The following is a 24538-nucleotide window of genomic DNA, read 5'->3' as shown; positions in this document are numbered from 1 at the left end:
CTACATGTTGGGACCCATCTACTGTAAAGGATTTTTAGAGGGGAGCAAATTCCCAATGGAGTAGCAAAATTAACCAAAAACCTACTTGTGTACAATAAAACAGGCATTTTTAATGTGTTGTTTTACATTTTGACAGACACATTTGTTCTTTAACAGTGCTAGAAGCTGTTAAGCTGGGAAATCAGAAAAGGTCTGACTTCATAACATATCCACACAGTTTAAGTTTTTTTTTTTTTAGACCACAAGTTGGATAGCATTTTTTCTTGAACAGCTACAGACAGGTTATTCTTGTGCTGCGTACGCTTATGTTAATTATCTCATCACACCCATTCTTCAGTACTGGTGCATCACAGTAAATTAGCTGCCAACTCCAAAAACTCATGTTATGCAAATTATCAGGCGCGAGTCATCCAGGGGGTGTAGTATCAGATTGGAAGAGCAGCAAGTTTTAGCACTACTGCTAAAGAGCGCAATGTGGTAAAGCCAACTACAGTACTTTTCGCTAAAATGAAGGGCCGAAGGAAAATTCAAGTTTGCCAAAGAGGTCAACGATAGCAGATTACTGAAGAAGACATGTATGCTCGAGTTTGGAAAGCACAGGAAAAAGAATAATGTTCTAAAGAGGACCAATAGCTGTTTGATTACTGGTTATTCCCTTAAACTAAGCTTTATAACTGCAAAATAAGAGTAGCCCCTTTAAAAAAAGATAAGCTTTGAGTAAAGTGAGTAATAATGTCAATAACAGAATCAAATTCTTAGATTTGGTGTGCTTTGACTTCGCTTTTAAAGTTACTAAAACTTAGGAACAAATCCGATTCCCAAAGTACGCATGACCTGGTTCAATTAGTCTCTCTCTGTGCTCAGAGGTGAGATTTCTAGTGCAAAAACTGCGGTGTCTGGCTGATCATGCACCCAGCGCTGCTGCCAAGAAACGCAGCCTTGATCTTACCCTCTGGCTGCCTCTGCTGCAGCCCTGGTTTTTCCTGTTGAAACCCTATCCAGAGCTTATCTGTGGGCCCACAGCTCCAAAGTCAAATTTCAAAACTAGAGCTAAGTTAGGTTTACACCTGAAAACATACTGTGACATCTGTGAAAATACAATTTGGCCTGTCAGGGTTGACACATACAGTACAGTAGGACTTATAAAAACACCAAAAAAACGGATGGCTGTTTAGTTAATGGTTGACTGGGGAAATGCAAAATGCCATGCATGGTGAGTAAATAAATGTTGTCATTACAAAATTAGTGCCTCGCCAGAGGATTTGTGAATGGGCCAACCTGACTGCGCGCCCCCATGACATCCCCAGTTTATAGCTCCCATCCCCGAATAGCCGAGCAGAATTCCACATGCCCTGGGTCTCCCTCGCCATGTGAACCTGGGAAACAGCTGGTTATTTCTGGGAACGGTAATCCTTTGAGAGACTGATATAACTCTAATGCATAAAAAAATAAAAACACTGGACTAAAACAGCCCACTCACTTTAATTGCACGACTGGCCCAAAATCACACATGTAAAGTGGAGTCATCTGATTTGAAAATTATTTGGCTGTGTCCTGAATTGAAGTGCCTGATTGAAGCCTGGCCTTTCAAATCCACCCTTCTTCATGTCTTGCTGTTCTTTAACTAAATAAACATTGGCTGCTTGTGGGTGTGTGTGTGTGTGTGTGTGTGCGTACATGCAGTGTAATTAAAGTTTTCAGGTCTTGTAACTGATGAAGAGGGAGGAATAGAATGTAACTGAAAAGATCTGGTAGAGCAGGTCCCGCCAGAGAGGGGCAGTGCATGAATCATCCGAATTGGAGATGCCCAGATGAGTTCATTCCATGGCTTGCTTTCGGTTCCACCTCCAGGGAGGGTGAGTAACCCAGAGGAAACGCTTCAGAACTGCCAATGCTATCCACATAACCAGATGGGTGGACTGGAAGTGACAAGGCTGGGAACCCAAAAAAATTATAACACGTCACGCAGAGGGGAGGATACGGCTAACATTACCTCGAAAGCCAGTGTCCCCATCTACAGTGGAAGCCAATCCACTCTTTTCAGTGGGAATTCAGGCAGGAAAAAAAAGAAATAAAAGAATAAACTAAAAGAAAACATGGAAATGCGATGATGAAAGAATTACATGCATTTGCATCTACGAGGCATGCTGCGAGAACATATTCATATTGGCTACGTGGTTGGGTATCTGTTTGAAACCAGTTTCTGCCATTTCACTACCTTGCGGACATTTTCAGTATTCGCTTACAATATGCCGTTAAACTGTAGCTGATTCACAGCTCAGTCTCATTGGGAACTGATGGAATATTTAACACAAGGGGATAACAACAGATAGTGAAGAGCACAAGCTGGTAAAGTTGTAAGTGAGAAGAATAAACTCTGTGCATTATCTTTTGTGAGGACTAAAAATACTCTTTGCTGAAGAGTTGTGGGCTTTCCTGGTGTGGATGCTCATTGCTTTTACAAATTAGCACACACAAATGGTACTGTATCCTTTGACATCTTTGACTTAGGCTATATTTCCAAAGATGTATTTAGGAATCTGGTCAGGCAGAAGCCTCTTTGATTCCATCCCAGAACAATGATCTTTAAGAAGTGCAGCACAGAAACACCAGAGAAAAACGTTGACTCATCCTTGGTCAGTTACTGTGGAAACATCATAAGAAACACTCCAGGAAGGACCAATGTATTGATTTTGAAGGACAGAAGGAGGCATTCTATCTCAGTCAGAATATTGATCTCATATCCAACAAGAGAGTAATCAGGGGAGCAAAAGGTCAGAGGCCATGAAAGGAAACTGCAGATCAGTAAGATGTTACATTTTAGCCAGGTCCCCCTTGAGAAAGTAATGCCAAGCTTAATGGGGCTTTTGTTCTTAATAAATAAAGGAAGAGTCAATACATAAATAGACTATGCGTGTCTATTTTAGTGAGAGAGAGAGAGAGAGAGAGAGAGCAAGTCAGAGCGAGAGCGAGCGAGAGAGACAGAGAGAGAGAGAGAGAGAGAGAGAGAGAGAAAATGGCCATGTACTGTATGTTAGCACTACTGGCCCGCAGGGTGTCCCTGCATTGATCGAACAGGCGTCTGAATAAAAGGCCCGAGGGGTACAGCAGCACTCTTGACACAGTGCGATGGCATGGGGGATGAGATTAGGCTATGCATTTGAAACCCAGCCCTTACTTAGGGTTAATCAGGCACAAAGACCCCGTGGCACATACTATAGACATGCATTGATTGGGGGTCGACTGTACGTCAGCTAAACAGAGAGCTTGAAGAGGAACACTATGGTACAGGGTTAGGTTTATTGTGACATTAGGCCTACAATACGCTTGTACTGCTCCTGTCCATACATTTCCAGTAGTGGACAAAAGAGGTTGATTGCTGAGATGATTGTGTGTCATATTAAGAGCCATCTGTAGAGGATAGCGATGGGCAGATTATTTTAAAATTGCAAGGAAAAAAGACTATAAAACCTACTTTTACATTCACATATGTGATCCAAAACTGAGAATATTCCAGCAAATACAGAATAAATTGCTAAAAATGACAAATCATTAAACTCTACAACCAATGCAAGCTTTATACAGATTCTTATGTCAAATACTGAAAGTCTCTGAATCTAATAAGCAAAACGAAGAAGGCTTTCTAGGAAAGGATACTTTTTGATATAATTTCCTGATATAAATGATATATGGTAAATACCTCCATGTAGAACAAAAGTGATTCTCACATGTGTGAACAAGGTGGCTGGTGGAACCATGCCCAATTAGAAGAAATGGAGAATAGAGCAGTCTTGTGTTGCTGATTGGGTAGACAGATGCCAAGAGACTGGATCACTCAGGCCTTGAACGACTGCCATATGGCGCAAAGCTATAAACGTGCAGCCTGTACATGCCTGTTAACTTGAACCAGACAAATCCCCATGACCACATGCACCATTATGATAACGTATGGGAAACTTTGGGAACATATTTTACGCAGGGCACTGTATAGCATAGGTTATGTATCATACAAACCTTAGGTCGATATTGAGTAAGCCTAGAGTTATCTGATGAATGGTGTGATTCATAAAATTTGTAAATGCAGTATTTTGGGGAGAATTAAATATACTCGGTTATAAAACGAAAATGGATTGTAGAGTAATGTGTAATAAAACTATTTAGGAAGGATGCGGTTAACGGAACATAAAAGTACTAAACTTTTTTTCGAATGATTTGTGCTGTGCTTTGGTGAAAACCACTTGTAACCAATGGGCACGTCTGCATTATGTGGCGCGCATAGCAGTACAACAGCTTATTGAAAGTGTACATTACACGCCAGTCGGGAAAGTTAGACATTACCTCTACTGTACAGTAATACAATGGTACTTAGGTAGCAATATGCCCTACAACAAATGAATCACGTTTTGTCCTTGCTATACCCGTAAGGCAAAATAGCTCGCACCTATTTTCAGTCCCTTTGTCAAATGTGTCTTTTAATGTACTCATGCTGTTTTTCTTGGGTATATGACACAGGTCACAATCACCACGGTTTTAATACCAGACAGCACTGCAGGCTACCTACCCTCCCGTTGCACGCCGTCTCGTCCTTGGAGCGCAACTCAAAAGATTCTTCCTCCTCTTTCTCCCCATAGTCCCGTCCTAGCAAACTGAACCCCTGCCTGCAGCACAGAAACCAACCAATTCCTTGCAAAGGCATTCAAATGTGGATAGTTTGGAGTCTTCGACAATCCTTGCGGTGTAAATAGCATCCGCGGTCACTCCTTGCGTGAGCCAAGAAAATTTCCCAGATTCGAACAGACCGATTTCGGCTGATAGTACCATCCAGTCTGAGATTTCTCGTCGAAGGCGAATGATGAGAACACGAGTGTGTAATAAAGAGGATAACTGGTTAATATAGAAAGCAGTCAATAAAATCCAGTCACAGATGTCTGCTACGCAGTTACTAACAATATGCTTCGACGAGCTTCCATTCGAAATCAGTCCCAATACTTTAACAGATATTCCAGCTGTTAGACTGTCCTGACACGATGTAGCTAGCTGACATATAGTAAAATAAGTTGTTTAGTGCGCAATCTGTAACACGTTGTTATTCTCTGCACCCTTTCTGCATATTGTGCAATGCTTCCTGAACCAAAATAAGAAGGAATTCGGTCAAAGAGTCCACTTTTCGGCTTACTAGCCAGGAGTTCAGTTGTCCCAACACTGTGCTTCTAGACTGAACATTCAAGCTCGAGCAATTTTCACAGCCTACTTGGAGACACTCAGCGTGTGTGAGAGCGTGCGCGGGGAGGGGCAACCCGGTTAGTGACGCCCAATATTCAAATGATGTCAGCTGATTTAAACACAATCGGTCCCCCTCTGTCGACGGATTTTTGCATCACAGGTACCAACCAGCCACCTCTTTCTGGAGAAGGGGGCACAAGACGTTTTCATGGTAGCCTGGAAGTGACTCCACCTTATAATTATCACAGAGATATCACAACGCCATACTTTAACTCATAAATTCTGTAAACAGCAGTTTCATTTATATAAATACAATTGACCGTAAACATTTATGCTCTCTTTTTCATTTTTGTGGGGATGTCTTTTTTTGTGTTGGTTTGTTGATGTTATTTCTGCCTCAATCAGTTTTTTAAAAAATATATTGACGTTAATATTAATATATGACTTTTTATATATGAAATTAGTATATGTCATACACGTTTTAGTCATCTGCATTGTATTTTGCTGTTGTATTATTTTTCAGCAAAAGAAGGTTTATAATAAAAAAGTAGGCTACACCTGAAAATGTTTACTAGGAATTTATTAATGTAAATGCTATTAAATATCCAATTATTTAGTCACTTTTGGCATCACGTGGTATGGTCAATCACTTTAAATAAATTTAAAGGCCACTGAGAATGATGCTAATTATGCAAACTTGACAGGCCTACTAAATATTTTTTTATGTAGTCATACAGAAAATTTGCAACATTTATATGTACTACTGTGTGACACTTTTATTTGCCCAAACTCTGTTGCTAACATATTATTTGTTAGATAACATTTAATTGTGATATTAAAAAACAATATGGAGTAAACTGTACATATCGAGCACTGTCGCTGTACAGAAGAACTACATACTCATACTTGGTTCAGGGTTGTCATTTATTTATTTATTTATTGCACTTATAATAGTCAGAGTAATCATGACTTGATGGACTGGTCACTCAATCAATGGTCATGGTGAAATAATGCAATCTAACAAAACTGAAAAAGTAACTTGAATTTTGGCAGACAACATGGCAGATTTATAAATAGGCCTGTAAATACACTTAATATAAACTTAATGTAAAATAAAGTTATCATGTATATCATGACAGGAATAGCCTAGCATGTACTTGTCTATCTAATAAAATGTGGTTTGGTATTGTCAATTTCACATCACCTACAAGTTGAACAATATTGACCCCCCCCCCATTTTACGGCATCATAACATATGGGACAAATTGTGCAGGTGTTTCTGATTAGACAAGTGTGTTCAATTGCTTCCTTAGTGCAGGTTTCAGTATCTAGTTTTGATTCTAGCCCTTTGATTGTCTTTGGAGTCTGTTATTGGTGTTGAAAGCCAAGGAAGCTATTATGAGGGTGAGAAATAAGAAAAAAACAGTCAGAGACATAGACCAGAAACCCCCAAACACCTATCCGACAGATCAGAAACACTCTTCGGGAGGCAGGCATGGATGTCAGTGACTACTGTCCATAGAAGACTTCACAAACAAAACTACAGAGGTGGCACTGCAAGATACAAACCAATAGTTAGTTGTGGCCAGGTTACAGTTTGCTAAGAAGAACCAAAAAGAGCCTACAGGGTTCTGGAAAAATGTCTTGCGGATAAATGAAATCAAGCTTCACTTGTATCAAAATAATGCCAAGAATCATGAAAACATGGCGAAACATGGTGGTGGGGGATGTTATGGTTTGGGCATGTATGACTACCACAGATACTGGCTCACTGGTCTTCATTGATGATATAACTGCTGATGGCAGCATCAGATTGAATCTTAAGTGTACAGAGGCATCTTATCTGCAAAAGTTCAACCGAATGCCTCAGAATTCATTGGCAGGTGTTTGTGGGTTGTTCATTATAATAAGAATTCTTCAGTCATCAATTGCAGAGGACCCCCTTGGCTTAACAGGCTCTCTTTCCTCTTAATGATGTCCCAAACAGTTGTTTCTGGTTAGCTTAATGAAATATCTCTTATACCTGCATTAAGTTAGCAATTGAACAAACCTGACAAATCAGAAACATCTGTGACACCATTTATTCCAAACATTATGATACCCTGAAATTAAGGGATTATTCATAAAAAGTGCTGCAATTCTTACATGGTGGAACCAAAATGTATAAAAATACTCAATAAAAAATAAAAAATAAAAGCTAAGAATGTGCAGTTTAACTCCATGAATTGTTATACTTCATATTAAAACTGAGGAGTACAGAGCGAAATCTAGAAAAAATACGTCTTTGTCCCAAACATTATGGAGCTCACTGTATATATAGCTCTTTTTCTTTGCTGTTTTATTAAAACCAGGCCTACTTAAACCTATTTGGGGGTTGCGGTCACAGAATTACAGGTTTGGTAATGAAATAATCACTAATATATCCCTGGAAAGGAGAATGAGGCCTCAGTCTGTGCTCTAGTGGTCACCTTGATTTGTGGTTGCTGTCGTTACGGGTCTCGCGTGTGGGAGGGGGGCGTGGACAGGGAATGTTTTTTCCTACCCGCTTTCTGTGCTATTTCCCGGAATGGCAGTTTTTTCACAGGGATTCAGGCATGCGTTCCAGGAAGGTTAAACTTTTCCATCCCTTCACGTTCTATCCCATTTTCTCTCATTCGTTTGGAGTTGGAGTCTGCTGCTGGCCAGTGTTTCCACTCTACTTGGAGAAATGAGCATGACATGGATAGCAGCCTCAAATCTAAGCTGTCCTGCCAGCTGACTAGAAGTTGGCTCTTGTTTTACTGGGAATTCTGTAAAAGAAGACTAAAGGCAATACATTGCTAATAAAATATCAAAATATGTTTTTAATTACCTTTTGACAGTGCCTCAACTTAAAATGGCCATTTGTGGTTATTGCTAGTAACTGAATAACTCTTTAAAAATATTGTCAACGCTCCTGTCACCAGCACTTTTCTGTCTCTACTTGCTTTAGGGAGATGTTCTAGCCGAGACTATGAAATAACAAATGGACTAAAACCCTTTGATGAAAACTGTTCTGCTCTGTATTTCGCCTTATTTTACTGAAGCTGGCCCTTTGCCCAGAGAAACACACTTCAGAGTAATATACTCACAGTTCAATCTATGTGATTTGGGCTTCTGACACCAAATTTTAAGATCCCAGGAATGTACACAGTCAGGAAATGCTGTACATCATTGTGTAAAATATTATGAGGTGTTTGTTTGGTTGGTGAAGACAGTGTAATGTATATGCTTATGACGTATTTCCAGTTATATTTGGTTTCTGATTAAAAATGGTTTATTTAGGTCTACTGTAGGCTGTTGTCGGGGTGGAGGCCCCTTTGATCAGTGATCAGTGGCATATAGCTGAACCCTGAGTTTGTGGAGTGCTAACAATTTTAAATTTCCTTATATTTTGTTAATGCAGAAATGGGCCAATATGGGTGTGGTATACAGGACGTAAATATATGGTATCGATACTGGGTCTTCCAAGTAGTTTAAAGTGTTTCTGGCACTAATTTGAGGTGTGTGTGTGCCAGGGGTGGAGGGGGGTGGGGTGGGTGGGGACAGATGGGGAGGGCAAGGTCTTTGCGTTTGTGTGCACATATGTGTACAAGCGGTGGGGTCTGTGTCTGTGCATGCGAGCTTGTGTGTGTGGGTGCATGAGTGTGTGTGTGTGTGCGTGTGTATGTGTGTATGCGCACACGCCTGTGTGTGAGGAGTGAGTGTATGGGGAAGGCTTGGTTGTTGTGTTTATGTGTATGTTTGTGGGTATATATTTGTATGTGGGAGAGGTAGACTGTGAGTATGCGTGTGAGTATGAGAGGGTTTGTGTAGAACAGGCTTTTGCCTTCTGTAATAAATTAAACTCCCCAATGGGAAGCAGATGGAGTCCTCTTCATCCCAGGACTACAGTATACAGTGCAGCTAGAACATAGACTGTTGTTTTATCCACTGTTTTGCATTGTTGATAAGGTTGAGAAATACACAACATGGGAGAAAAAGTATCATTACTTGCTTATATTTTGCTTTTCATTTTTATTCCTAAACAAAAAAAAAGAACCTTGGGAATAAAAGTGTTTATCTAAGATCCGTTTCTCATATGATGTTAAATATTTATGGCTAAACTTTTTGTTTCAAACTTCTGTGTGACATTCATCAGATATAAAACACCACACATCAACTCACCTTCATGTGATTTAGTATTATAAAATAAAGAAATTGATGCTGTTAGGTTATGAATGTGTGGACCGTGCATCTACTGTATGGACTACTGCTCTCGCTAATCACTCAAAATGTCCAGGCTTAGCCAGGCTTCCCACTGCAAGGAGATGCTCCAGTCGTGTTCTCTCACCCTCCCCCTCCTGGGCTTTTGTGCCCTCCCCTCCCCCTCTTCCACTTTAGTGAGTACTGTGTAAAGGTGCATTGAGAGGACCTAGGAGACTGGAACTAAGCCTGGCACGTGACACTTCCTGAATCTCAGGCCAGACGGATGCAGGCTCTCCTTTCTCATTTGTGCCTGTCCTACTTTCACATTTATCCAAGCCTCCATTCCCCCTGCTCCACTTCTGCTCCTCAATCTGATGAAGGTCTTGGCGGCCAAAATGTCATGTTTTAAGCAATAAAAAGATTTTTCTATACTTCCTAAAACCGAGCTATGTGCCTTTTTCTGCCCCTCCACTTCTGCTTTGGTCATCTTTCAACTGTCATGAGTTCAATCACGTAATTTAGGTCTTAAAATATTAAAATGCAACACAGAGGTCATTCCTGTACACAGTTCCATTGGGTTCCTGTACCCAGTTCCATTACATTTTTGGGATCGAGGACCACTGAACATACTAGTTACACAGGACAGGCACTGAGCTGGAAAAGGTCTCATCTTTTACAGGACATTTGGACAAACTAAACCTGCTGAAAGAAAGTTGAGGGACTGGGGGAGAATGTGTGCGTGCATGTGTGCGTGTGCACTGAGGGGAGTGATTCTGTTCACTGTGACTGTTATTTCTCTGCTTTGGAAATGAATAATTACTGTTAACCCAGCCTCTGTGCCTGGAACTCCACTTCCACTGGCCAGATCCTCCAAATATTTCAAAACAAAAAACCCTGGAGGCCCAACTCACAGGAGCTTGCAGGAACAGATGTTTTATTTTTAGAACACATGCACGCATGCAGTCACACACGTACATACACACAATCACAAAGAGTATATGTTCATGGTGGTCGACGTTTGGCAGAAAGAGGTGAAAAAGATATCTACTCCACAGAATGTGGTTGCTAATGTCATAATAGATGTAACTTATCTGCAAACATGTGAGATGTGAGGTATAGTGGATGCTATGTCTTTACAATGGCTGCCCACTGTGACAGAAACCTCTATGACTGGTCACACAAGACCCTCTGAAAAGTGTTCAGCAGCATAAAAGTTAGCAGAGATAGGAGCAGGTCCCTGGAGGAGTGTGCAGCATTGCAAAGGTAACCTTGCCGAATGAGGTCATCAGTTTGAGGAAAAAGACATTTACAAAGGGAGAGATTCCATTCTTCTCCTGGGTACTGCACCTGGGAGAAATTGCTTATTGTGAAATAGATCTGTCAGAAATTTTCTCAATAGCACTCATTCCATTTCAGTATACATTTTTTGTGTGGATAAAAAGCACTCTCAGTGCTGTAGGGTGAGATTTGCAGGCCACTGAACTGAACCTAGCACCAGGGTATGTACTTATACCACCCATGCTCCATTTATATTTGTTATGATGCAAGCCTCTTGAATAAGTGTAATTCTGAGTCACTCTCTGCTCCTGCCCAGTCAGACCTGGCGTCAATCATCTGGCTTCAGAGACCTTTACACTTGCAGTTTTATTTTAGTTTGGGGGAAGGTAACCTGATAGAGTGACACAACGTTCCTGTACAGAGGCTCCCTCCCCGCTGTTTATTTCTTAACAGTCTTTTTTATTTAACCAAGGGGCCACATCTGTTCACTCAGTATCCATGGCAGAATGATGGCTGGCTGGTGTCAAGGATAGTGCAAATAGAGGAGGGAACTTCCTCTGTAAACTCCTGACCCCTCCTCCATTACTGTATTTATAACCCCATCCACCCCCACATTTTGCCCTGTAACTACCCTCTGCTTGTGTACTGTGGAGGGGGTTGAAAGGAAAAACTCTTACAATGTGATTGTGTGTGTGTGTGTGTGTGTGCACGCGCGCATGCATGGGTGCGTGCATGTGTGTGCAAAAAGCTAATTTTAACAACAACTGTTTTTATAACCATGCAGCGTACATATCACTAATGGTAAATTGTCCATTGAAATAATACGAGATAAGAGCAGAATTACCCAAAAAAGTATTAAACTGAATACTTTTTTGGGTGTTCCGTAATGCATCTACGTCAATGGTGCTATAACAAGCGAGGGTTTGAACCTATCTTCATCTGAGCATGTTTTAGTTTTTATTACCCAATAATAATTGGCTTCCCCATGGAATTCTATGGTTAAAACTGACTAGGTGTTTAGTAAATTTCACATTCCCACTTTCAGACATGCCCTAATGTAAACATTAACTTTTAGTCCCCTTTAAGAAAAGACACAAGTGTGAACCCATGAATATGTGCCAAGGGTTGTTCAGTTATCAGATATAGAGTGAAGGGCCAAGTAGGGTGGCACTACATGAAAGAGTGCCCTGGAATGACACTGTGAAAGTTCCTCCTACACTCCCTGTCTCTATGGCCGAAGGTTCTGTCTTAAGAAAGCATGTGTGGCCTTCAACCAGAGATCACAGGGAGTGCCTGTTCCCCTTTCTGGGTTGGCAGGAGGCGTGCATGAAACCAAATCTGCCTTTGGCTGCCCCTGCTGTCCCTGCAGAGGCACCTCATAGTCTGTTGAAGCAGAGACAGTCTTTCTATAGCCTGCATAAGGAGTAGTGTTCCCGCCTTTACCCCGGTCACGGCTCCTCAAATCCACATCTTGCCAAACGTCATGCTGCTCTCAGCCTGATTTTAGTTCTCTGTTTATAAAAATGCCCCCTGTCACTGGGGGGGTTTCCGTCAAGGGCAGTCCTGCTGAGTTTCTGCAGGTTTCTCTCTCAGATGACACTACTTCAGTCACCAACACAGTTCCAAGATTATGGAAGGAAGGGTAAGAGCAGAGTGCATCGTATTGTACACCAATCATTTACCAGGCTATTGTGCTGTAAAAACAATGGCTGCCCTTGCTTATCATCCAAGCCTGACACACCTGGTGACAACTGTGCTCCAAACTGAGATACTGTATTCATGAATGCAGAGCAATAAAGATCAGTGGGAGATTCAACTGATCAATCACCCAGTTTGTGTAAAGCTTGTTAAATGAGAAAGCTGATAAGCAAGGCTGAGGAACAATCAAATATCCAGCATATTCATCAAGATACAAAAATGTACGTACTCCGAGAAAATACTGTATTTGATTGCCATCTGAACCTTTAACCAATTTGTGTTCGCATTCAATATTTAATATTAAGCCAGGTATGGAGTCTACAATACTACCAAGTCTTGAGCAATGAAAAAATGCACATAGGGGTTTTATTTATTATAATTCCTGAGGGCAGCATTTGACATGACTGGTTCAATCAGGCACCCAATCAGTAAAAGGAGGTGGTGCAGTCATAAGGAAGTGCTGGTCCCCCGTCAATACGTAAATACACTACATTTCCGACAGTATGTGGACATCAGAACATCACACCCATATGTACTTGTTGAACATCTCATTCCAAAACTGTGGGCATTGATATAAAGTTGGACCCCCCCTTTGCTGCTGTAACAGCTTCCACTCTTCTGGGAAGGCTTTCCCTTCCATTCAGCCACAAGAGCATTGGTGAGGTTGGGCAATGATGTTGGGTGTAAGGCCTGGCTTGTAGTCGGAAATTACAATTCATCCAAAAAGTATTTAATGGGGTATAGGTCAGGGCTCTGTGCAGGTCAGTCCTGTGCTTCCCCACCAGACTCAGAAAATCATTTCTTTATGGAACTTGCTTTGTGCACGGGGGCATCGTCATGCTGAAACAGGAAAGGGCCTTTCCCAATCTGTTGCCGCAATGTTGAAAGCAGACAATTCTCAAGAATGTCATTATATGCTGTAGCATTAAGATTCCCTTTACAGGGACAAAGGGGCCTAGCCCAAACTATGAAAAACAGCCCCCAGACCATTCTTCCTCCTCCACTAAGCTTTGCAGTTAGCACTATTCGGGCCAGTACAGCTAGCTGGCACTATGCACTCCGCCTAAGCCAGTTTTGTCCGTCAGACTGCTCACACTTGTGTCATAACATTTATTGTTGCATGTTTCACATGTTCAGGATGTACTTATTCTGCATTTATGTAAGGTTCGCTTTAAATTGACATCATCACCGTTACATAGTGTCCAATTCTAGTAAAGACCTTACTGCCTACATTAGTAGAAATTGTGGGAGTAGTAGTATCAGTGGTAGCAGCAATGGCAGCAGCTGTCACTATCCATAACATAACACACAGCTTTCTTGTTATTTTTTTCAGCAGACAAAGCAGAAGCTTAGCTCTCAGACATTTTAGGGGTCCATAGATCAGAAAGGCAAGAAACACTTATTGCTTCCCTGATTCCAAGATGAACAGTAAAATTCCACACCAGCATCTGACATCACAGGACAGACTGATTCTCTCTGCTGGATGAAGGAGGTCACTAGGGCTTTGAGAAGCACTCCTTCTACTTACTGGGCAAAGACACTGTTGTCATCCACTAGTGGAGGTATTGTGGGAAGTTGAAGGATAATTATTCCGGTACCCATGTTCCTTTACAAATTGGGGCACACTCTCCCCCCCCCCTCCCCACAACATGAGGGATTTATTTATTTATTTATTTTTTACAAGTGTGCAAAATAATGAGTAAGTGAAAGGATCTGGTGAATCTTGATCCCAGGGGCTCATTCCAATCGCTTATTTTATCCATCCTCGTCTCCTTGGCTCTTGCCTGACCCAGAAAGTGATCAAAGTCCACCATCTTTAAGGACATTCCCATCTGTTAAATGCTCCTTGGAGGAGTGAAGAACGAGGAGCGAGGACAGAACTGTATAACAACTATCCATTCAACTCTATTCAGTTCGGTACTTCTGGAAGTGGCACTACTGCAAGATGGCTGCCATGGCCAGGAAACAGTATGACTGATGAGTTCAGCCATGTATTTCCTGTGTGTATTACACAAATTCATCAAACTCACCCCAGCGCAAATCAGGCTCCAGAAGCTTGAGCTGTAATAATCAACAAAAGCAGTCTATAACATTTAGCATTTTTTCCTGGATCAAAAAATTTAGGCTGAACCAAAATTTAAAAAAAACAAAAGGTGTTGGTATTCATTAATGTTATTCTTTGTTTGTACAAATGAAGGCTAAATAGAAAAATTAAATAAGTTAAATGTATTTTTATTGATTGCATTTGACATTGTATTTCATATGATCACGTAAATGCTTGCTTTAATCTTGACTGGTGCGTTATTCCTACTGCACTCTACGAGACAGCACTGATTCTACCTAATGAACTTGTGTATTGCTCGTACAGCGTAAGGTAGTTAACGGATTTAGCTAATCATCAGAATCTGGTCTTTTTATGCTTTTGACATTTAAAAAAAATCAGATTACTGAAATATTGGCTGTATTGAAATATTAGCAATATTTATAAATATTAATTTTAGACATTTGTTTGATATGCCCCATTGAAAAGAGACTCACTGACATGACTGTAACATAAATTACATTTACATGACATTTATTTAGCAGTGTATAAGTGCATACCGAAGGTCATTGGAACAACTACAAAACACAGGTCTGATAAGGTACGACACTCATTTTGTAACAGCAGGGTTTCCCCCAGAAAAGTTGTTGGGTATCTTTTGACGGGGGCTGGTGGCCTGGTGCGGGCCGGCGGCCAAGTGTCTTTTTTGACGGGGGCCCGGCGCGGGCCAGCGACAGACTGATGGCAGCATTAAGGGAGGGCCCTATAGTTTCTGTGATAACAGAATCACGGATGGAATCGCAGAATTGAGAATTTAAAAAAGCTATAACACAGATTTCATAGAGCCCTACATTAAGTCAATGCTAAAAGCTGACTGGAGATTTGAAAATATGACTACGTAATGTGAATGTTGTTATAAATAAGTCATTTATTCAACACACATTTTAAAAAACTATTTACAGCATAGCAGAGTCTTACAAAGAATCTGACAACAATGTACAGTCTTGGAATGCTGTGTTTTCAATAACAAGAAAATAAATAAAATAAATAATATCAAAGTTTCTGCACTCTACAAAAAACTTGTATTCAAGTCCTGATTGGCTACTGAATCTTACAACAAGCCTTGGAATGCTGGGCACATTTAAAAATTTAGAAAACTGTCTAAGGTTTTTTGGCTCTTACCTTTCCTCCTTGACATTATCCCTAAATGTCACAAAGGAAGTATCTGGGTTACTGACTGTTTGGCTAGCTAGCTAAGTTAGCCAAATGACCACGTTGTCATAAAACATTTTCCCGACCGTGAAAACTGTCTGACTTGTGTACATTTTGGACAGATTTGGCTACTAAGTAAATTTATCGTTGTTTCCGTCGCAGCACTTTCGACACAAGCAATATTGGAAGCGCTATACTAAAATTTCTTCTTACCGTGAAGAGTGCCTGACCCGCAACCTTAGTAATGTGTTGACACTAAATTTTACGACAACGCTAGCTAACCTTTTTAAAGTCACGTTAAACAAGTAGAAATTAACGCCATCAGCGGTGATTAACGAATCTACCAAGTAGGCTATTTTAATAATGGATTTGCCGGCGTGGATTTCTAATTATTTGTATTTTCTTGTAGACCATAGGGAGCAATAAAAGAGCCAACGTCCTCATTGTCAAACTGTCTGTAGCCTACCCACCGCTTACAGCAAAGTGCTAGTTATTTTTGGCTGGACCGCAATAGCGGGGCAGTCCTCAAAGCCACTAGGTTTTGACCTGGTCTTGTTTTTAAAGTGAAAGAAAACCACTGGGTGCCCTAGTGACGGGTGCTGAGCTGAAAAATTAGCATGCAGAACATCCCTTAAACTGATTAACGTTATTATTGGTGTAAACTTGTTTTTAATTATTGTACTTGATTAGAAATGACATATTACTAAATATGATAGAGACAGTTCTCCTCAATTAGTTAAGACGAGAAAAACATTCTATTTTCGTCGCAAAATTGTGGCTGACCCTCAATCGTAGCGTTTTTTCCCCAAAGATGGTATTTGTAGATATGGCCTAATTCTGCCGATGTGTTAACACATTTCTGCGTTTGCCGGTCAGGCACTCTTCAGCGTAAGAAGAAATATTTAGGATTTTCCTTTTTTTGTGTGTCGACGGAAACAGCGATAGATTTACTCGGGAGCCACATCTGTCCAAAATGTAAACAAGTCCGGCAGTTTTCACGGTCTGGAAAAAAATATGACAACGTTGTCGTGCACATCAATGTCATCAAGCTAAAGTTATTAATAAACGTGAAGTCGTTATTTCGATGGCGATTAATAAGTCATGTAATGTAACAATGTATCGAACGTTACATGCATGCTACTAGTTTAACGTTACCTACACACTGCTTAAATTAATATAAAAAGAATGTATGTCTACTTACCAACGAGATTAAGTGATAACGCGGAAGTTTGTAACGAGGTTAGTCAGCCTACTAAATAAGAAATGGTGGCTTGCTAGGTAACGTTACCTTGTGATAGTTGGAAGCGTCAAGTGTTGAATGAGAGTAAAGAACACTGATCTCAGACCTGCTGTTTTCTTATAGTGCGTTCACGCTTTAACCAACAGATGTCGCTGGTGAGCTTTCCAACCGAGCCGCCCCACTGTAACTGTAGTTTAAAAAACATCTTTAAAATACTTTTTTTTTGTGACACTAGAAATATGAATGAGATTACAAAGTGCATCATTAAGAAATATGATTACTATGTAGATACTATAAGACATTAACGTTAGCCGGCTAGCTATGTATTTATGCAGCTGTGTCATCAATTTGTCATAGCCCACGCTGTAGTTAATTTAACAATAAACATACATTATTTTTCATTGACGGTGGTCTTAAACATATTGCCTTTTAGGAACGCAGTTGTGTCCCTTCTACTTCACAATATGACACCTGAGCCCGTACTAAAGTCAGGAACTGGATGGGCGGTGTTCATGAACATGGATGACACACTTTTCTATCGCCACACCCGCCTCACTCATGCTCAATTCGAATAACTGACCTACAGGCTAATGCAGCAGGGGTCCTCAGAGGGGAGGGTACCTGCTATTAAGAAGGTTCTGTTGTTTTTGTGGTACCTGGCCAATCAGAATTCATTCCAAGAGATATCAGTTAATTTGATCTCTCTTAAGGGGCAGCCCACAATACTGTAGTTGAAGTGGTAGGGTACCTGTGCTACATGGCGTCAGAATACATCTCTTGGACAGCCGATTGTGAGAAGAGGGCGAGTGCTTTCATGTTCCATCGAGTGTGTGCCCTTGACAACATAATTGGTGCTATTGATGGGTGCCACATCCAAATAAGAAGACCAGTGATTCACGGGGGGACTACATTAACTGCAAGGGGTTCTATTCAATCCTCCTACAGGGTATAGTCTCAGAAATTAAGATCTCCAGCAAAATGCAAGAGTGAGCCGTAGGAGAGTAATTGTGGAACAAACTTTTGGGAGGATGAAGTGTAAATGGCGGCGGTTAAGGGATCTCCAAAACACCCGTCTGGATATGGTTGTGCAACTGATTTTAGCGGCCTGTGTGTTGCACAACTTGACATTGGGTCCTGCAGATATCTGTGAGGAGCACCCACAGGGGTGCCCTAGACAGGATGACACCAATGACCACAGCTACTCAGAGTGAAATGCAAAACAGGACTGAAGAACAGGACATCGAGGGACTTAATTGTTACATGTTTATTAAATTTTACATTACATCTTCTCAAGCAAGCGTGTTATCATTCTCTCAAATTAATCTTGAGCAGGCTGCATTTGTTTTAACAGATCATTATGTCTTCTCTCACTAGAGGCCACAGACTCACGCAAGTATGCGAGTATGCTTTCCCCATTTACTCTTCTCCTTTTTTTAGGATTTGGCAAGCTAGCGGGTTGCACTGAAGTAGGCCTAGAGCTAGAGCTCGATTGCATTACCGTGGCAGAGTCATGTAGCTCAAGGGCCTCAGGTCTGTGGACTACTACCCCATTTGCATCCCCAGTAACAGGGAAGACTATATCATGGTGACCCCCCCAACAATTGCTCCATTTAATTAAAGAATTGAAACCATGTGGTGCCTCTGCCAGTGGATTTATTATTGTCCTTGACCCTCTTGTATGCATCTTCAAGGGTGCCCCATTTCCATGCAACTTTATCTGGCTCAAACGCTATGTGAAATTCATCGCCCAGTTTTGCCATCATTTCCCACAAATTTTTTTTTTTTTTTGCCTTTCCCTGCCTTGATCCTAGCATTCAACTTGCTCAATGATTAGGTAGCCCGCTGCCTTCCTGCAGTATCTCCTGCCTCATCAAGTCAATGAGGAACAGGATCTGCTCTCTGGTAAAGCTGGAAGCTGATATCAGTGTTGTTGGTGATGGTGATACTAGCTCTCTCTCAACTTCACTGTCTGTCTCTCCCTCTACTCCGCCTGTTGTCTCTTCACCTCCTCCTGGCTGCATTTGCACAATTCTGGCCTCTCCTTTGTCTACTTTTTTCATGTCAAAAGACAAAACAGGCTGGACAAAGATTGGAATTAGGCTATCTTGGTATGACAACAGCTATAATAATGAAAATATTATGTCAAACTAACAATTACAATAACAATAATAATTAGGCCTCATGAAATAACAATAATAAAATAGCATGTTTCATAGAGAAAGTCACAACGGGACGGACCTTGTGGCATGCCCACCGAAAGGGTGTAACGTCAGGTGAGGACACTTGAACTCTGATGGTGAGTGCCTCATCGAGGTAATGTGTTGTGGGATGCTGCGCTGTAGTAAAGAGTGAAGCACCAAAAGGCTGTGTCCTCTCCTCATCCACGAACAGCCTCCTGTCGTCATCTGCAAACTGAAATAAAGACAGTTTGATCAGTTACCTGATTGGGTTCTGTTTGTATGTCAGTAGCAGTAAAGTAACGTTAGCTAAGAAAAGTAGGAGCAACTAACAAAGAACTCCCTTACATTAGTTAAATGCTACCCACTACCCTTTCTAATCTTTACCGAAGAACTAATCTGCTAGCGTCAGCTGATTTCTGTCAGTTACGGTAAGATAATATTAGTTAATGCTAGCTACCCACATATCTTTCTAATCTCTAGTGAAGAGCTAACTGTCAATACCGTAAATGACAGAAATCAGCTGGCGTCAGCTGATTTCTGTCAGCTAAGGTATTGACAGTTAGGTAAGTAGCTAGCCAGAAGGCTAACATTACGTTAGCTACATGAAAACTAGCTACATGACGAAGACAAATTTATGAAAGTAAACTGCAAATTATTGTTTAACATCACAATCACCTGCACCAATGAGTACGACCTAAATTAACAATGAAGTGACTTATTTGTGCGCGGAGCAAGTACATTTCTTACCTTTCACCACAAACACTGCCATGTCGAGTGACGTAAAACCTACTTCTCGGAGCTCTCAAAAACCTCCCTCTTTCCTAGTGGGATGTTCCTAGTTCGACAGGCGTTCAGGTGTATTCTCCCACTCGGAGGTTGGAACTTTCCCACTTCCCTGTTGCTCATGAACGCACCATAAGCAGCCTAGATACAGCGAAGCAAAAAGACAAGCCAACAGGGCTCGTTCAAAAACTAGAGTCAACCTTGGAAGTACTTTTCTTCAGTGGTGTCAGCTGAAGTTTGCCAAGGGGATAAAAAGTGACGTGGAGTTTGCCTGTTTTCTGTTGAACCTGTAAGTAGCTTTAAAGTCCCTGTGCAGTCTCCCTTTTCTTACATTTAAATTGTTCCTTTAGTTACTAAATTATATGTATTTTTTTCTACTTAGACTTTGAAAAGATAAAAAACCTGCTTTGATGTAAAACCTGAATTTCTTAATATAGCAGAATCAAGACTGGCTGGGCGTGTCAGTTCTGTCCTAATTATTTATGCATCCACTTTTGATTGACAGCCCGGCCGCTCACTCCCACTGACCTGGATCAGCGGTCACTCCACGTAACGTTAGTTGTTAGCTAACGTTAGCTAGTTATCATACGACCATAATAATGGATAACGAGTACAGCAATAACAGCATTAGGAATATTGAGCCGTATATGTATGAGCCCATCGCTTACAGCCTACAATATAGGACCCTAACGTTATAGGATAACCTACGTTAGCACATAACATTATCGATTGGTTTTTTTTGTGGCGGTAACGTTATAACAGTCTGGAGAATAAAGTAACGTTACACTTGCCAGCTAACGTTAGCTATATTTACACAAGATAAGTACAACTCATTGCTACATTAGCAAAATTATCAATAGCCAGACCGCAAGTAAACTGGGGAGATGAGGTTAACAGTAACGTTACAGTTTGTAGGCTTGATTCGACTAATAGCAGAACGTCATCTAGACCAAACAGATGCTCACTGGAACCGGTTCGTTCAACCGGCTTTGAACTTGGGAGCGCACACTAGCCTATATGTCTATGGCACACACTACATAAATATTCACACTGGGTGAGTGTTTTGGCCACCGCACATTGGTCAATACAAATTAGAAACATTCGCGACGTCACGAATTTGGTCTCAAAACCACCAATACCAAATACTCCGCCAGGCGGCAATGTCGAGCATTGTATGGTTTTTAGGAAAAAAAATCTAATTCATTACATACATGTATGAAATACTTTTAAAATCAATGTGTAGGTAACCTTATAGTCTTTGGTTATACTATAAGCATTTTAAAATCATGATTTTGACTGCACAGGGTCTTTAAGCTAGTTACGTCACACCACTAGATGCCCATGGTCCTGTAGCTTTTGTATCAAATTATTTTCTTCCATCAAGGTATCTTCCTCCCCTTGGTAACTGCTGTTACTGTTATAGTTGCAACTTAGCTAGCATAAAAATTCACCTGCATTTATTTTAATCAGGGGAACTGAATTTTTCACAGCATGCATGCTATCTAGCTAACGTAAAGCCAACTACACTAACCAAGCTAAAAAGTTGTTAACTTTGAAAAGGCTATGGATAACTTCATGAAAACATTCACTTTATAAGTATTTTAGCTAGCTATGATGGACCTATGACCTGCAAATGTTATTTATTCCACATGCGATTCTGTGTTTACATCCAAATTCTAACTAAATGTACAAGGGGGTATTTCAGGAAGCAGGATTACTGAGTTAGCTGGATAACTGCATGGAGTAAAACCCAGAACAACTCTTATCCCATTTAGGCCTGCGGGCAACTAAAGTCGTCAAAGTCTCTACCACTCTTTTTCCATCAGTGAATACTTCTCACAAGTGTTTTCTGTGCCCAACAGTATATGTCAAAGGTCGCCTGCGGCTATAGGACTAGCTGCCAAGGGCACATGTCGACCACCCATTGGAACTAGTACTAAGGTTTTTACTCCAATTTGCTGCAAGAGAATCCATTCGAAGCCATAATATAAGCATGGATTCAACTATTTTAGCTTCCAAAAAACAGGTCAATGATCTACTCTCCAATTTATTTTGTAACACAACATCTTCACCTGAAGCTGATCGCACATATACATGACACGATTGTTACTTTTTGTCCACCTTAAATGGGTTGAACAATGAATAGGCATGTTAAAAAGACATTAAAATATAATTCAGTCATTGCATTCATTTAATTTCCATATTATAATGATAGCATGGTCATTATAATGGAACTTGTCTTTACTTGAGATAAGTGCCCTTGTGTAGCCTATATTTAAGGTTAATAAGAGAAAGGGTGGTCCCACTCAGCATTTCTAGCAATCATTAGGCTACATATTCACAGTTGTAATGCAAGTAAAACAAAATGTAGGCCAATATGTATGAAGTTGTATTTTTTTCATGTAGACAATTTGAGTATTTTTATGGGACTTATGTTTTAATAGGTGATGGCGTTCAGTCCTCTGGAATAAATATGAAATAGCCTATGTTAGTATTTGAGGTGGTTGATACATATCCCCCCTAGCCTGGTCTTTAGGTGCTCATACTTTAGCTAGCACAAACCACAGGGATTCACAAATTGTTGATAACATTAGCTGAATGTTAAATTGTATGTTTTATACTGTTTCCTTAGATGCAGTTCACTAAGTACATTATGACTTTCCCATGTAGCTACCCTGTCATGTTACCTCAGGACTCGGCTTGGGCAACACTGATAAAAAAACAATTTTATGAGAAGCTTGTAAATTAGTCTGAAACATTGTAATTGCTTTTCAAAGAGTGATTTTATGCATTAAGAGCAAGATTAAAAATTGATATATTATTTGTAAATATATATGTTAAACATAAATATAAATGTTTATGTATCAAATATAAATGTCAATGTTAAATGTAGAAACCAAATGTTTGGAAAATATTATAAATATAATAGGCCCCTTAAGGTCAGTTTTTGTATGGAGGAGTACCTTCAAGAACTTTTCTGGAACCGTACGTCCAAATGACACCAGAGTCAGTACATGTTGTCAATGGATGTATCTTAACTTTGTGTGTGAAAAAGCAAGCAATTGGCTGAAAAATGAAAGTAATATTAATGCATTAATTAAATATAACATAGTCTAAAAGTTTAACAGCCACCCATGTCACTCCATGTGGATCAACTGGGATACCACATTGATTGTTTCAATACCATTATGACAAAGAGTTGTCCACCATTTTGGCTGATTGATTGTTACCATGTTTCAGCATTGTAGTGGAACCCAGCTCATTGCTGCATATGTTGCTATATATTTTTTGCTCCCATCCTATTAAACAAGTCAGCAAACCTTCTCTGTGTGATGTCAAGCAATGCCAGTTTTAGACCAAGCTATGGCAAATCAGTGTGTATAGACAACTTACTACTGAATTGCATAACATCATTTTAAACAGAAGTTCTTTTTTTAATCAGAAAAATAAAAGTTTAATCCTGTATACAGATTCAGGATGTTTTTCATAAAGAACATGAAGGATGATAAGGGAAGACAAAAGAACAAAGGGTAGAATCAGCAAAAAATCTGAAGCAGTTATCTGCGTCTGAAAACAGCAAGGAAGAAACTCACTGGGATGGGAGATTACATGGAAGAAGCAAAAGGAAAAAAATGTGATCGAGACAAAACATTGAAAAACAAACAAACAGGGCGAGAAGATCGACCGAGCACCCCTATAATGTCAGTGGAAGGTATGTGCACTTTAAAGGGAAAGGCAAGAGATAAGTTCCTCTGGAATGTCTTTCCTGCAGTTCAGGACTGCTCTGTCCCCATGGTTATATTTAGAGCTAAAACAACATAAATCTCTAACCAGAATGAGTATGTATCTGGTTGCTTATTTATGAGATGCTCTGAAGGTGTGTGGGCCAACAATTGCTGGCTGTCCAAGTGTGTTGTTAATGAACTCCATGGGGGATGAGTTCTTGGAAAAAAACTGGCGATGACCTGACAGATATCCTTTGTCATTTGTCATCAGCTGAAGATCCTGGCAAGATGAGAGACCACTTGTGCCGTTTTTGAACAAGAGTAAAATGGTTAAACAGTGATGACTAAACAAATGATCTTATCTGTATGAGGTTGCATTTAAAATCTATGAGCTGAATGAGGCTGTTCTTCCTCTGTAGACTAATAAAATAAAATGTCTTCTTTGAAACCATAGTCTCCTCCATGTAAAAGGATGAATTCAGGAAAATGGATAACTCAGTATGGGTGGAGATAAGAGGGGGTGCAGGGTTGAAAGCGGTGTCTGTTTATAATCCACATCCGGAGAGCAAATTCCTGTAAGTAATGTTGTGTTTGCAAAAGTTTCCAAACTGTTTATTTTATTTTTACTCTCCTTCAGAACAGAAGACATTGTTTGGTGTTAAGATGATTTGTACTCGCTGTCACTTTGCACTCGTGTGTAATTTCACTGCGTAGGAGCAGCCCATCCATGGCATAGTTTGAGCTGTTCTTGGTGCATATTGTTTCCCAGTTATGTTTGATGGAAAGATAGATATCTGTGTGGAACCTTCCTTCACTGACAGCTGACTAAGGGCAGAGGAGTGACAGGAAGCAAAGCAAAAGTGGATGGATGGGCTAGGATAGGAACTGATGGGCTATAGTGGGATAGTGGGATAGAGATGGGATGGGCTGCAGGCTACAGTTTGTCCATCAC

The 24538-nt window shown here is 40.5% G+C and overlaps 1 protein-coding gene across 2 annotated transcripts in view; it reads right to left on the bottom strand.

The window, feature by feature from the left end:
* The window catches only part of plekhh3 (pleckstrin homology, MyTH4 and FERM domain containing H3), a 37943-nt gene extending 32675 nt beyond the window's left edge, over window positions 1–5268 (bottom strand). The window contains exon 1 of one of the 2 annotated variants that reach the window (XM_064321626.1): window positions 4562–5268. In XM_064321626.1, the coding sequence (XP_064177696.1) occupies window positions 4562–4696 (135 nt within the window). In that variant the 5' untranslated portion in view covers window positions 4697–5268. The remainder of the gene's footprint in view (window positions 1–4561) is intronic. The other variant, XM_064321627.1, reaches the window with a different exon arrangement.
* Window positions 5269–24538: the final 19270 nt, after the last annotated feature.

Source organism: Anguilla rostrata, chromosome 2 (assembly GCF_018555375.3).
Source record: "Anguilla rostrata isolate EN2019 chromosome 2, ASM1855537v3, whole genome shotgun sequence".
Taxonomy (NCBI): Eukaryota; Metazoa; Chordata; class Actinopteri; order Anguilliformes; family Anguillidae; genus Anguilla; species Anguilla rostrata.
Note: the sequence above shows the minus strand (reverse complement) of the source record. Positions and strands in the feature narration are given on the sequence as shown.